Source organism: Elephas maximus, chromosome 13, assembly GCF_024166365.1.
Source record: "Elephas maximus indicus isolate mEleMax1 chromosome 13, mEleMax1 primary haplotype, whole genome shotgun sequence".
Taxonomy (NCBI): Eukaryota; Metazoa; Chordata; class Mammalia; order Proboscidea; family Elephantidae; genus Elephas; species Elephas maximus.
This window is the reverse complement of record NC_064831.1, coordinates 101,051,107-101,064,366: the sequence shown is the minus strand read 5'-3', so window position 1 is coordinate 101,064,366 and position 13,260 is coordinate 101,051,107. Positions and strand designations below refer to the sequence as shown.

The following is a 13,260-nucleotide window of genomic DNA, read 5'->3' as shown; positions in this document are numbered from 1 at the left end:
CCTCCTCTAACTTCACAAGGGGAAGGAGGATCAAGATCAGCAGCCCAAGGCTGATTCCTATGAAGCAGAGGTCAGACATACCTCCTCTCTCTGCCATCTTTTACCAATTCTGATACCAATTATCCCTCCTATGGCACTCTCTACTTCTCTGCTGGATTAGAGAATTCATTGCCATGGCCACAAAGAACTCACAGACCATACTTGCAGTTATGGGGTTTATTAGGGAAGTAACAGGTTACAACTCAGATTCAGGGATGCTCAGCATACAGTTCTTCCATCAGGGCACCCTCTTCTCAGCTGTGCCCACAAGCACGCCACTCTCTGGTCTCGGCCTTTGCCCTAGTGGAACAAGTGTTACAAAGCTCCTTTAGCTCTTCCCCAAAGAGCCAGTAAGCCTCAGCCAAAAGGCGCTCAGCTCTAGCTCCGTGGGTCAGCAAACCTAGTTCCACTGAGTGTCTGGAGCCACACTACATCTCCAGCAAACCTCCTTGCCAAAGTCAGTCAGGTTTTCCACTCTGTGGGCCAGAAAGCCAACTGTGTCATCTCCTGCTAGTCTCTCCTGCCACAGTTTCTGCCCCTGCTTCTCACCAGGTTCATTGTTACAGCTCTCACTTTTTTGGTGTCTCGGGTCTAGAGGAAGTGCTCTGCTCTTGGCCTTTTTTCCTTGGTGGTAAGATCCTGTCTTTCCCGCCTCTGGAATGACTCATTTTAAGCCTAGCGAGATGACAAAACTGACCAATCCTTTTGGCGGGCCACGGTTACCTCATTCGCACAGTTCTACCCAGTCATTTGGGTCGGAGTTACAAGACCATGGCGGAGGCCACACAAAAGCGGTCCATCGCAGCACAGTACCTAACTTGACTTCCTCAGTTCTATTTCCTCCTTTAGCTGTGGACTAAAGATAACACTCGAGGTCATGTAATTTAAATGAAATGGCCTATGTCAAAGCTCCTAGTAAAGTGTTTAGTATGTTATCAGGCATTCAACAAGTGCTAGTTCTTTGCTTGCCTCCCTCTTACATAGGATAACCTAAAATTTAGAACCAAAAGGAATAAAATGGGAAAATTGAGGCCCAGAGAATTAAATAATTTGCTTAGGATCGTACAGCTTCTTAGAGGGAGAAGGAAGTGACGAATCAGCTCTTCAGAATCCCAGTCTTGTACTGTTTTTACCATTCACATTCCTTCTCTATGCATTATATACATTAGTGTATATGACTTGGGTTTTGGGGTTAATTTAGGAAAAAAACTGACATTTTTTATGTAGTATTGTTACTCTGATAATTAGTCTTTTAAAAAACTACATGGACAGTATAATAAATAAACCTGAGACCATTCAAATCATGATATAAAGCTTTAAAAGCACTAACGTATTCCCCATTTGTTTTTATTCATTTTTAATACATAAGTAGCATGTTTATGATTGAAAGATAAATTAGAAGCAAAAAGATAAAAGAATTTTTAAGTCATTTATTCCCGTCACCCAGAGATAATGACTATTAACACTTCAGAACAAAAATGGGTTCATCCTACACCTACTGCTTCGTAACTGACATTTGTCAGTAATGTATCAGGGAGACTGTTCCTCTCCAAATTCAGATCTTTGTAATTAAGTATTCCATCATATGAACTGTCAGCAGTCCATTTCAGCACTCCCCTATTGTTGGGGCATGTCAGATTGTTCCAGATTTCACAGAAACAGTGCAGTTTTGCAGAATTGTCCAATTATTTCCTGCAAGTGGAATTAATGATTCATATGATATTTTTTTGTTTCTTGGTTTTATGATACTCATGTTTTTAAGACTTTTGATACATGTTCATAATCTCCCTCCAGAAAGGACGTACCTATTTACATTCTCACTAGGGAAAGCTACTGTAATTTGAGAGGATGGCATTAATCTCCTATTCTTTGCTGAAGAACAGCAATATATGTTATAACTCTTCTAGATTCTACATTTCCCTTTTCTTTACATGTTACTTGTCACTTTGATGGAGCCCTGGTGATGCAGTGATTAAGAGCTAGTCTGCTAAGCAAAAAAGGTCAGCAGTTCGAATCCACCATTATGGGGCAGTTCTGCTCTGTCCTGTAGGGTCACTATGAGTTGGAATCGACTGCACAGCAATGGGTTTGGTTTTTTGTTGTCACTTTAGGATTTTACATAGTGATATATCTGGAATAATAATTTTTCATTTTCAAAATTGGGACTCTTTATAGCTGCTTTTAACAAAATATTATCTCTTAAGTCCTGTCATGCAATTTTTAAGTGTGTTTTGTAGATTTTTCTTTTTTCTCTATTTGCATGCAGCAAGTGGTAAATTTGCATGGGACATTTGAAAAAAATTGAAGCACTGGAATGAGTTGAATGTGTTTGGATTATCATTCTTTGCCACTTATCTTGATACTTTAGAGATAAAGTTCTGCTTTTCAAACATAATTAGACTGATGTGTCGCTTATCCCCTTTTTGTCTTAATTGTTGGCTTTCTCATGAGTTTACCAAGATGTACATAGACCCCAGTGCCGTTTGCTACTAATGCTATGTGTTTGTAAGATTCCAGTTGTAGGAACATTTTGAGAATTAAATTAGGTGAATTATTTTTTCTTATTGTTTTGATTCTTTTAGTTTTCCCATGCTTCTGAATTTGGGACCAAAGGAAACAGTTACGAATTACGTTTCATTAGATCCAGTAGACTGCTTCAATTATTGGAATCTCATATCATCAGAGAGTGGGACCATTCATCGCATCTTAGAGTTGAAGAGCCCATAGAGATAGATGATGTAGCTCAGTTTCTTGCTTGATGAAATAATTCCTTCCTTAGTATCCTTGGGAGCTCTGCTGGAGCAGCAATAATGGAACATTATTTTATGTACTTTAAGTTTACAAAGTAAAGTGTAATGTAAGGATAAATGTAATGTAATGCCCTAATAGAACTTATAATATTCCATGTTTCTGTGACAGTGAATTACTGAGAAGGTTTTGGGTTCAAGATTGTATGCTTTGGACCCACGTGTTTTACAGTTTAACACTAGTTTTGAATATTTCACTTGTAAATTTCTTTTTAAATTTCTCCATATGGTAGATAATGGAAAAAAATAAATTCTTGTTCTAGATAAAGGTTCTGCAGTAATGGCAAATCAGGCATTTATAAGCTATTGCCCTGGTGGCTCACAGGTTAAGAGCTCGGTTACTAACCAAAAAGTCAGAAGTTTGAGTCTACCAGCCGCTCCTTGGAAGCCTCATGTGGCAGTTCTGCTTTGTCCTGTAAGGTCGCTGTGAGTCAGGATTGACTTTATGGTAACGGGTATATAAAGGGAAACAAAAGCTGGGTTGATACATCAAATACACTCTCGTTTCTTAATGCTAATTTTTAAGGTGGTAAAGTAATAAAACTCTCTTGGAGAGCCATATATATATATACCGTGTGATTTTTAGCCGTTGTGCTAAACAATTTAAGCATATACTACTATCAAATAAGCTTATCTTTTTTCTTAATCGATTGGAACCATATTATATGAAAACAAAATGATTTAGATAAGCACTGACATATTTATCGTAGTATCTTAGGAAATATCTATGAAATATTTCATTAGTCGGAAGTTGTGGGCAAATAGTGAATCTCCATTTTGTACATCTCATCTTAATATGCAAGTTTATTGCCTCGGTGTTTGACTGACTTATGCTTTGCGGATGACCTGTTCAGCTTTTTACTTGAGAGCTGTGCTAATCAATCACTGTGCTTATTGTCTGAATGTTTGGTACAGGAAGCGAGCAGCTGCAAAGCATCTAATAGAACGCTACTACCACCAGTTAACTGAGGGCTGTGGAAATGAGGTCTGCACGAATGAGTTTTGTGCTTCCTGTCCAACTTTTCGTCGTATGGATAACAATGCAGCAGCTATTAAAGCCCTCGAGCTTTATAAGATTAACGCAAAACTCTGTGATCCTCATCCCTCCAAGAAAGGAGCAAGCTCCGCTTACCTCGAGAACAACTCGAAAGGTGCCCATAACAACTCCTGCACTGACATAAAAATGAACAAGAAAGAAGGACCTAGAGATGATTTTAAAGGTAAGATGTTCTAACCTTAATTGCAAATTGTTGATAGAAAACCACATTGGAGATTTAGCTCATGTGCGTGGGTTTTTTGTTTTGCCTAATTGTGTGACATTATTATGACAGGATAGTGGAACAAAACTTTTATCCTAACAAAGGACAGGACAAATAACTGAGTTAATGACTAACTGCACTTTACTGGTCTTATGGTCTCTAATTGGAGCCCTGGTGGTGCGGTGGTAAAGAGGGTGGCTGCTAACCAAAAGGTTTGCAGTTAAAATCCACCAGCCGCTCCTTGGAAACCCTGTGGGGCGGTTCTTCTCTATCCTATAGGGTCGGTTTGAGTCCAGATTGACTTGATGGCGACAGGTGTACAGGTTTGGCCTCTAATTAGAACCAGATTATACTCCAAAAGTTCATTTATTGATGGGTTGATTAGAACTTTGTATACATTTTCCATAGGGAAAAATGTATTAAGTTGGTAGTTAATCTCTCAAACTAGGCCAAAAAGTCTTTTTAAATTGTAGAATTGTTATTTTTAGATGCCATTAAGTTGGTTCCGACTCACAGCACCCCTGTGTACAACAGAATGAAGCACTGCCTGGTTCTGTACCACCCTCACAGTGTTTATTCTGCCTGAGGCCATCCTTGCAGTCACTGTGTCAGTCCATCTCATTAAAGGTCTTCCTCTTTTTCACTGACCCTGATGTCCTTCTCTAGGGACTGGTCCCTCCTGATAACATGTCCAAAGTACATGAGGCAAAGTCTTGCCATCCTTGCTTCTAAGGAGCATCCTGTCTGTATGCCTTGCAAGACCAATTTGTTCCTTCTTCTGACAGTCCATGGTATATTCAGTGTTCTTTGCCAACAACATAATTTAAAGGCATTCTTTTTTGGTCTTTCTTATTCGATGTCCAGCTTTCACATGCATATGAAGCAGTTGAAAATACCATGGCTTGGGTCAGGCCACCCTAGTCTCCAAAGTGACATCTTTGATTTTTAACCCTTTAAAGATGTCTTTTCAGCAGATTTGCCCAGTGCAGCGTGTCATTTGATTTCTTGACTCCTGCTTCCATGAGTGTTGATTATGAATCCAGGTAAAATGAAATCCTTTACAACTTCAATCTTTTCTCCATTTATCATGATGTTGCTTATTGGTCCAGTAGAGAATTTTTGTTTTATGTTGAGATGTAATCCATGCTGAAGGCCATGGTCTCTGATCTTCAGTAAGTGCTTCGAGTTCACTTTCAGCAAGCAAGGCTGTGTCATCTGCATATTGCAGGTTGTTAATGAGTCTTCCTCCAATCCTGATGCCACATTCTCCATATAGTCTAGTTTCTTGGATTATTTGCTTAGCATACAGACTAAGTAACATGGTGAAAGATAGAACCCTGACACACACCTTTTCTGGTTTTAAATCAGCATTCCCTTCTTCTTTTGGAGCGACTGCCTCTTGGTCTGTGTTCAGGTTCCACAGGAGAATAATTAAGTGATCTAAATTCCTATTGTTCGAGGTGTTCTCCATAATTCGTTATGATCCACACAGTCGAATGCTTTTGCATAGTCAGTAAACACAGGTAAACATCTTTCTGGTATTCTCTGCTCTCAGCCAAGATTCATCTAACATCAGCAGTGATACCCCTTGTTACACGTCCACTTCTAAATCAGGCTTGAATATCTGGCTGTTCCCTTTTGATGTACTGCTGCAACTGTTTTTGAATGATCCTCAGCAAAATTTTACTTGCATGTGATATTAATGATACTGTTCGGTAATTTTCACATTCTGTTGGATCGCCTTTCTTTGGAAAGGGCACAATTACGGATCTCTTCCACTTGGTTGGCCAGTTAGCTGTTTTCCAAATTTCTTGGCGTAGATGAGTGAGTGCTTCCAGCATTGCATCTGTTTGTTGAAACATCTCAGCTGCTATTTCATCAATTACTGGAGTCTTGTTTTTGCCTTCAGTGCAGCTTAGACTTCTTCCTTCAGTATCATCGGTTCTGAATCATATGCTACGTCCCGAAAAGGTTGAACATTGACTAGTTCTTTTAGGTACATTGACTCTGTATTCCTTCCACCTTCTTTTGATGTTTCCTGCGTTGTTCAATATTTTGCCCATAGAATCCTTCAGTAATACAACTCGAGGCTTGAATTATTTCCTCAGTTCTTTCAGCTTTTGAATTATTGAGCGTGTTTTTGTCATTTGGTTTTCTAACTCCAGATCTTTGCACATTTCATTTTAATACTTTGTCTTCTCTAGCTTCCCCTTGAAATCTTTTGTTCATCTCTTCCACGTGATCATTTATGACTTTCACTTTAGCTACTCTACGGTCAGGAGCAAGTTTCAGAGTCTCTTCTGCATCCATTTTGGTCTTTTCTGTCTTTTAAATGACCTTTTGCTTCTTCATGTATAATATGGTTGATATTATCCCACAACTCATCTAGTCTCCAGTCATTGGTGTTCACTGCATCAAATTTATTCTTGAGATGGTCTCTAAATTGAGGCGGAATGTACTCAAGGTCGTACTTTGGCTCTTGTGGCCTTTTTTTAATTTTCTTCAGCTTCATCTTGAACTTACAGATGAACAGTTGAAGGTTTGTTCCACAGTTGGCCCCTGGCCTTCTTCTGACTGATGATATTGAGCTTTCTTATCATGCATTTCCACTGATGTTGAGAAAAGTTATTTGGTATGAATAAGTTATTGGTCTTGCAAAATTCAATCATGCAATCTCCAGTGTTATTTCTGTCTCCAAGGCAATGTTTTCCAACTGCTAATCCTTCTTTGAGGAAACCCAGGTGGTGTAGTGGTTAAGTGCTATGGTTGCTAGCCAAAAGGTTAGCGGTTCGAATCCACCAGGCACTCCTTGGAAACTCTATGGGGCAGCTCTACTCTGTTCTGTAGGGTCACCATGAGTCAGAATCGACTCAACGGCAACGGGTTTTTAATCCTTCTCTGTTCCCAACTTTCGAGTTCTAATTACAGTAATTATCAATACATCTTGATTGCATGTTTAATCAATTTCAGAAGTTGGTAAAAATCTTCAATTTCTTCATCTTTGGCATTAGTGGTTGGCTTGTAAATTTGAATAATAGTTGTATTAACTGGTCTTCCTTGTAGGTGTGTGGATATTAAAATGTCACTGTCAGTGTTATACTTCAGGATAGATCTTGAATTCTTTTTTTTCTTTTTTCACAACGAATGCAACGCCATTCCTCTTCAACTTGTCATTCCCTGTATAGTCGACCATATGAATTGTGGTTCTTTCAGAATGGCTAGTTCCATTCCATTTCAGCTCGCTAATGCCTAGGATATTGCTCTTTATGGGTCGCATTTCATTTTTGGTAATTTCCAATTTTCCTAGTTTCATACTTCGTACATTCCATGTTGCAATTATTAATGAATGCATAAATGAATGCAGCTATTTCTTCTCATTTTGAGTCATGCCGTAGCAGCAAATGAAGGTCTCAAAAGCTTTGCTCCATCTTCTGGCACTATGCATGACAATGTTTTGCTGCTATTCATGATGTTTTCAGTGGTCAGTTTTTTTAGAAATAGATCATCAGGTCCTTCTTCTTAGTCTGTCTTAGTCTGGAAGCTCCACTGAAACCTGTCCACCGTAGGTGACCCTGCTGGTGTTTGAAATACCAGCAGCATAGCTTCCAGGATCACAGCAACATGCAAGCTGCCACAGTACAACAGACTGCCAGACTTGCAAATTTTCACAATAGGTCACCTCTTTTGCTTATAACCCAAGGTTTATGAATGGTTATATCTTTAATTACAGCATTTTTTTAAACTACATTTATGACTGAAAAACACAGTTCGACATTCTAAACAAAACACTACATAGAAAAAGTCTTGGTACGTTTTAGATAGAGTTAGTGAAATGTCAGAATCACTTGAAGACATTCTGTCAACAAATGGCTTGTGGATCAGGACATTGCTGTTCCCAGGAGAGGATGTGTAAGTGCGCACAAAGCACCTCTTTGTCAGCAGCCTTGGGTTTGACGGTGAGGAAGCCAAGTGCAGCATTTTCCTCCCAGGCCAAGTGTTTATAATAGCTTTTTGATTACATTTTAGGAAATTAGGTGGCAGTTCTTAACTATTTTGCAAACGATTATAATCGTTTCTAATTGAAATAATGGTAAATAGGCTCCCAGTTAGCAGTTTCACCCTTTTCAGAAAGAGATTCCTAATGTTTAGTGGAAGATGCCTATATATCCTTAACAGAACAAACCTGAGAATTAGCTCTTAAAGATTGGGGCCCAATAAAAAAATCTGTGCAGGTGTGGGGGGCTCTTGTAGCAGGACCTACAAATCAGGTTTGTGATATGATAAAATTTGGTATTTTTATGGCCCAACTTTTGCAGCCCTTCATCCAGTGATCACCTGCATTTTATATTGTCTTTGCTTTGGGCCAAATATGTTAAAACAGAGGTCAGAATTTTACAAAAAAATTTGACATGTTGAACGGTGTATGTACAATGGTATTTTGGCAGAGTAAAGGTCGGATTATCTACCCCGTGGCTCCAAAATTATCCTTCTACTTTAAGTGTTTGATGAAGCTATGACAAGTCTGTCACTCTCGTGATTACAGGATAGATTAAGACTTCTCAATATTATGTTCTTGAGCAACTTAATCTTCATAAAATATAATACACAAATACATTATTTGTTCTCTTTTGTATAAAAAACAAAACATCTGAATAGTTTATTTAGAATGACAATAGCTCCATTATTATTTAGCTTAATTGATTTTGAAGAATATTATTTCATAATAAATCATTACATGTATTATTGTAGTTTTAAGCTGCTTTAAAGTAAATTATTTTAAATGCAGCACTCATCAGAAATATATGGTTATGTCACTAAACTTGAGGTGCTCTGTTTTTATTTTTTGCACAATTAGATAGTATTTTTACTTATCCGTGTAGTACCTTATGAAAAATGGTCGTTATATATTAATAAATGTTAGTTTTTAAAATTTAAAGGAAATTTTTATAATTTTAGAGACATGTATAGTAGTCTTTGCTTGGATAATTTGAAGATAATATTAGTTAGCTTATTTTGTTTATCTCATCACGGAATAAGTGATTTTTTTTTTTACTCTAAATATGAGTCAGCCTTGTCTGCCCCCTTTTCTTTAGAAGCACACTCTTTCCTGGAAGCCCACTTCCGCTTTGGTTACTACATGGCAGTCTCATCTTTAACTTACCTTCTTCCCACTTTGTTTTTCGTTGCACACTACTTATTTCCTGCCACCCTGTAAAGTTTATTCCAACCTGCCTCTTGTTTGCAGATGACAGTTGCAGGTTCGGAGCTTGTGAGAAATGATATGTTAATTCTCCCCAGTCACCAACAGAAGGACCATTCTGGAATAAGCTAGGAAGAACAAAAACAAAAATAAAAAAACTAATTTAATTTTAATACATATAGAACTAGGTAAAAAGCTGCTTCCAAAAGAGAATGGTCAAGGAACCTTTCTTAAATCCTTGCCTTTGTATTTGATAACAGGGTAGTGAAAAAGTTGTAATGAATCAGAAAGAACGTAATATTAAGAATTGTAAATCACGAATGTTATTGACTGCAAAGGAGCCCTGGTGGTGCTGTGGTTAAGTTCTTGGTTACTAACTGGAAGACAGGCAGTTCCAACCCACCAGCCGCTCCCCTGGAGAAAGATGTGGCAGTCTGCTTCGATAAAGATTACAGCCCTGGAAACCCTATACAGCAGTTTTACTCTCCTATTTAAAAAAAAAAAAAAATAGGCCATTGCTGTTGAGTCAGTTCTGACTCACAGCGACTCTATAGGACAGAGTAGAACTGCCCCATAGGATGATTTCCAGGGAGCGGCTGGTGGATTCGAACTGCCAGCCTTTTTGATTAGCAGCCTGAGTTCTTAACCACTCTGTCCTGTAGGGTCGCTATAAATCTGAATTGACTCGACACCATCGGATTTCGTTATGTGTTTTTGCTGAGTGCAAAGTGTTTTACTTTTCACTAGAATTTATTAAAATGAAGTAAATATATATATTATGAAAATAAATGTTGTCTTTTTTTTTTTTTTTTCAATTTTCTAGATGTGACTTTCCTAACAGAAGAGAAGGTATATGAAATTCTTGAATCGTGTAGAGAGAGAGAGGATTATTCCCCTTTAATCCGTGTTATTGGAAGAGTCTTTTCTAGCGCTGAGGCGTTGGTTCAGAGTTTTCGGAAGGTCAAACAGCACAGCAAGGAAGAACTGAAATCGCTTCAAGGAAAAGATGAAGACAAGGATGAAGATGAAAAGGAAAAAGCTGCATGTTCTGTCGCTGCTATGGAAGAAGATTCAGAAGCATCCTCCTCAAGGGTAGGCGATAGCTCACAAGGAGATAACAGCTTACAAAAATTAGGCCCCGAAGACGTATCTGTGGATATTGATGCCATCAGAAGGGTCTACACCAGATTGCTTTCAAATGAAAAAATAGAAACTGCCTTTCTTAATGCACTTGTATACTTGTCACCTAATGTGGAATGTGACTTGACCTATCACAATGTGTACTCCCGAGACCCTAATTATCTGAATTTGTTCATTATTGTAATGGAGAATAGAAATCTCCATAGTCCTGAATATCTGGAAATGGCTTTGCCCTTGTTCTGCAAAGCAATGAGCAAGCTCCCTCTTGCAGCCCAAGGAAAACTAGTTAGACTGTGGTCTAAATACAGTGCAGACCAGATTCGGAGAATGATGGAAACATTTCAACAACTTATTACTTACAAAGTCATAAGCAATGAATTTAACAGTCGAAATCTAGTGAATGATGATGACGCCATTGTTGCTGCTTCAAAGTGCTTGAAAATGGTTTACTATGCAAATGTAGTGGGAGGGGAAGTGGACAGAAATCACAATGAAGAAGACGATGAGGAGCCCATCCCAGAGTCCAGTGAATTGACGCTTCAGGAGCTGTTAGGAGAGGAAAGAAGAAACAAGAAAGGTCCTCGAGTGGACCCACTGGAAACTGAACTTGGTGTTAAAACTCTAGATTGTCGAAAACCACTTATCCCTTTTGAAGAGTTTATTAATGAACCACTGAATGATGTTCTAGAAATGGATAAAGATTATACTTTTTTCAAAGTAGAAACAGAAAACAAATTCTCTTTTATGACATGTCCCTTTATATTGAATGCTGTCACGAAGAATTTGGGATTATATTATGACAATAGAATTCGCATGTACAGTGAACGAAGAATCACTGTTCTCTACAGCTTAGTTCAAGGACAGCAGTTAAACCCATATTTGAGACTCAAAGTCAGACGTGATCATATCATAGATGATGCGCTTGTCCGGGTAAGTTGAGCAGCTGTTTAAAATTAATTAATTAAGATTAGAAATCTGATGATGGGAGATTGGAGAAGTGAGGCTGTGGTACAGGTCAGTGAATTCATTTTATAAGTGACTCCAAAAAAAATATATATATATATGTGTGTTTGTGTGGAATTTTATAACCTAGGGATACATGGACATATCTAATCTTAATTTAGAATACTTTTGCTCCTCCTGTCCATGTTTATAAATGTGTTCCACAAAGATTGGTTGCCTTATGTAATAATCACTCTCTTTGAAAAAGAGTACATTTTTTAAATCTTAACTAGCCGCAGAGGTTTTCTGATTCAGGAGAGAAGTGGATGTTAGGATAAGGCCAGATGCATAGCAGTAGGGAAATATGCAGGTACCCAGTAATGAGTGTTGATTTGAAGTCTTAACTGGGAGATGTGTCACAGTGAGATCACGCCCTGTAGCAATAGGTGGTGTCCAAAAATTCAGTCACTTAGAATCTGTTGTTGTTAGATGCCATCAAGTTGGTTCTGACTCATAGCGTCCTTATGCACAACAGAGCAAAACACTGCACAGTCCTGCGCCATCCTCATAATTGTTGCTGTGCTTGAGGCCATTGTTGCGGCCACTGTGTCAATCCATCTCATTGTGGGTCCTCCTCTTTTTCGCTGACCCTCTGCTTTGCCAAGCATGATGTCCTTATCCAGGGACTGATCCCTCCTGACAACATGGCCAAAGTATGTTGGCTTCTGAGGAGCATCCTGGCTTCTGAGGAGCATCCTGGTTGTACTTCTACTAAGACAGATTTGTTTGTTCTTTTGGCAGTCCGTGGTATATTCGATATTCTTCGCCAGCACCACAGTTCAAAGGTGTCAGTTCTTCTTTGGTCTTCCTTATTAATTGTCCAGCTTTTGCATGCATATGAGGTGAAAACATCATGGCTTGGGTCAGGCGCACCTTAGTCCTCAAGGTGACCCTATGGAAACCCTGGTGGTGTAGTGGTTAAGAGTTCGGCTGCTAACCAGAAAGGTCGACAGGTCAAATGCACTAGGCACTCTTTGGAAACCCTATGGGGCAGTTCTACTCTATCCTGTAGGGCTGCTATGAGTCGGAATCAACTCTACGACAATGGCTTAAAATTAAGAGTTGCATTATTGTGAACTTGATGAAGTGACTGGAGCAGGTTTGTACAGATTGTTTGCAAGAGTTTGGGTTTCTGCTGGAGCACTTTAAATGTCCCTGTGAGGCATTGCCCTGGTTGTAGTAGTTTCTTTTTATGTAAATATCCATAAGGACAACTCTGGGTCTTGTATTTGTTGGATCTTTTGGGACAACTGCAGTTATCCTAGGAATTTTGCATTTAATAGTGCCTGTATCATCAACCCAGTCCAGGGAGATTGAGCTGGGAAAATAATGGGAACTCAGGTACCCACCTTCTAACTTTTCAGTTTCTCAAGATGGAGTTGTCTTTTGTCCTTCCTTTACTCCCCAGGAGATGAGGATTTTTGTGCCCCAGTTAAGAATGTGGGACTAACCAGAAAACAGAAGCAGATTGTCAGTCACATAGTACCAAAATTTACGTTTGTTACAGGACGCTTTACCATTTTACTGTATTCGTGGTATTATATAGCCCCATCATTAATAATTCTTTTTCATTTACTTCAAGTAAAATAGTATGTCAATTAAAATCAAGGTATAGTCAACCTTCTGTGCTAATGAAAGATAAGAATCCATGATACAGACAACTGAAAAACAGTGTATATATTTATTTCAAAATGTATTTTAGATTAGAGTGGATTTGTCTAAATCTGAAGAATTCAAAAAACTGTAAACCAGTGGGAAAGGTTGTTTGAGGTCTCAGAAATTAAAAAGTTGCAGAGGTTCTATGCCTCCTTTC

At 38.6% G+C, this 13,260-nt stretch overlaps 1 protein-coding gene across 3 annotated transcripts in view; it reads left to right on the top strand.

Annotated features, from left to right (window-relative positions):
* UBE3A (ubiquitin protein ligase E3A) overlaps nt 1-13,260 on the top strand; it is a 140,177-nt gene that overhangs the window by 69,260 nt on the left and 57,657 nt on the right. For all 3 annotated transcript variants that reach the window (XM_049852653.1, XM_049852654.1, XM_049852655.1), the window contains exons 5-6: nt 3,762-4,066; nt 10,129-11,375. In XM_049852653.1, coding sequence (XP_049708610.1) covers nt 3,762-4,066; nt 10,129-11,375 — 1,552 coding nt within the window. The remainder of the gene's footprint in view (nt 1-3,761; nt 4,067-10,128; nt 11,376-13,260) is intronic.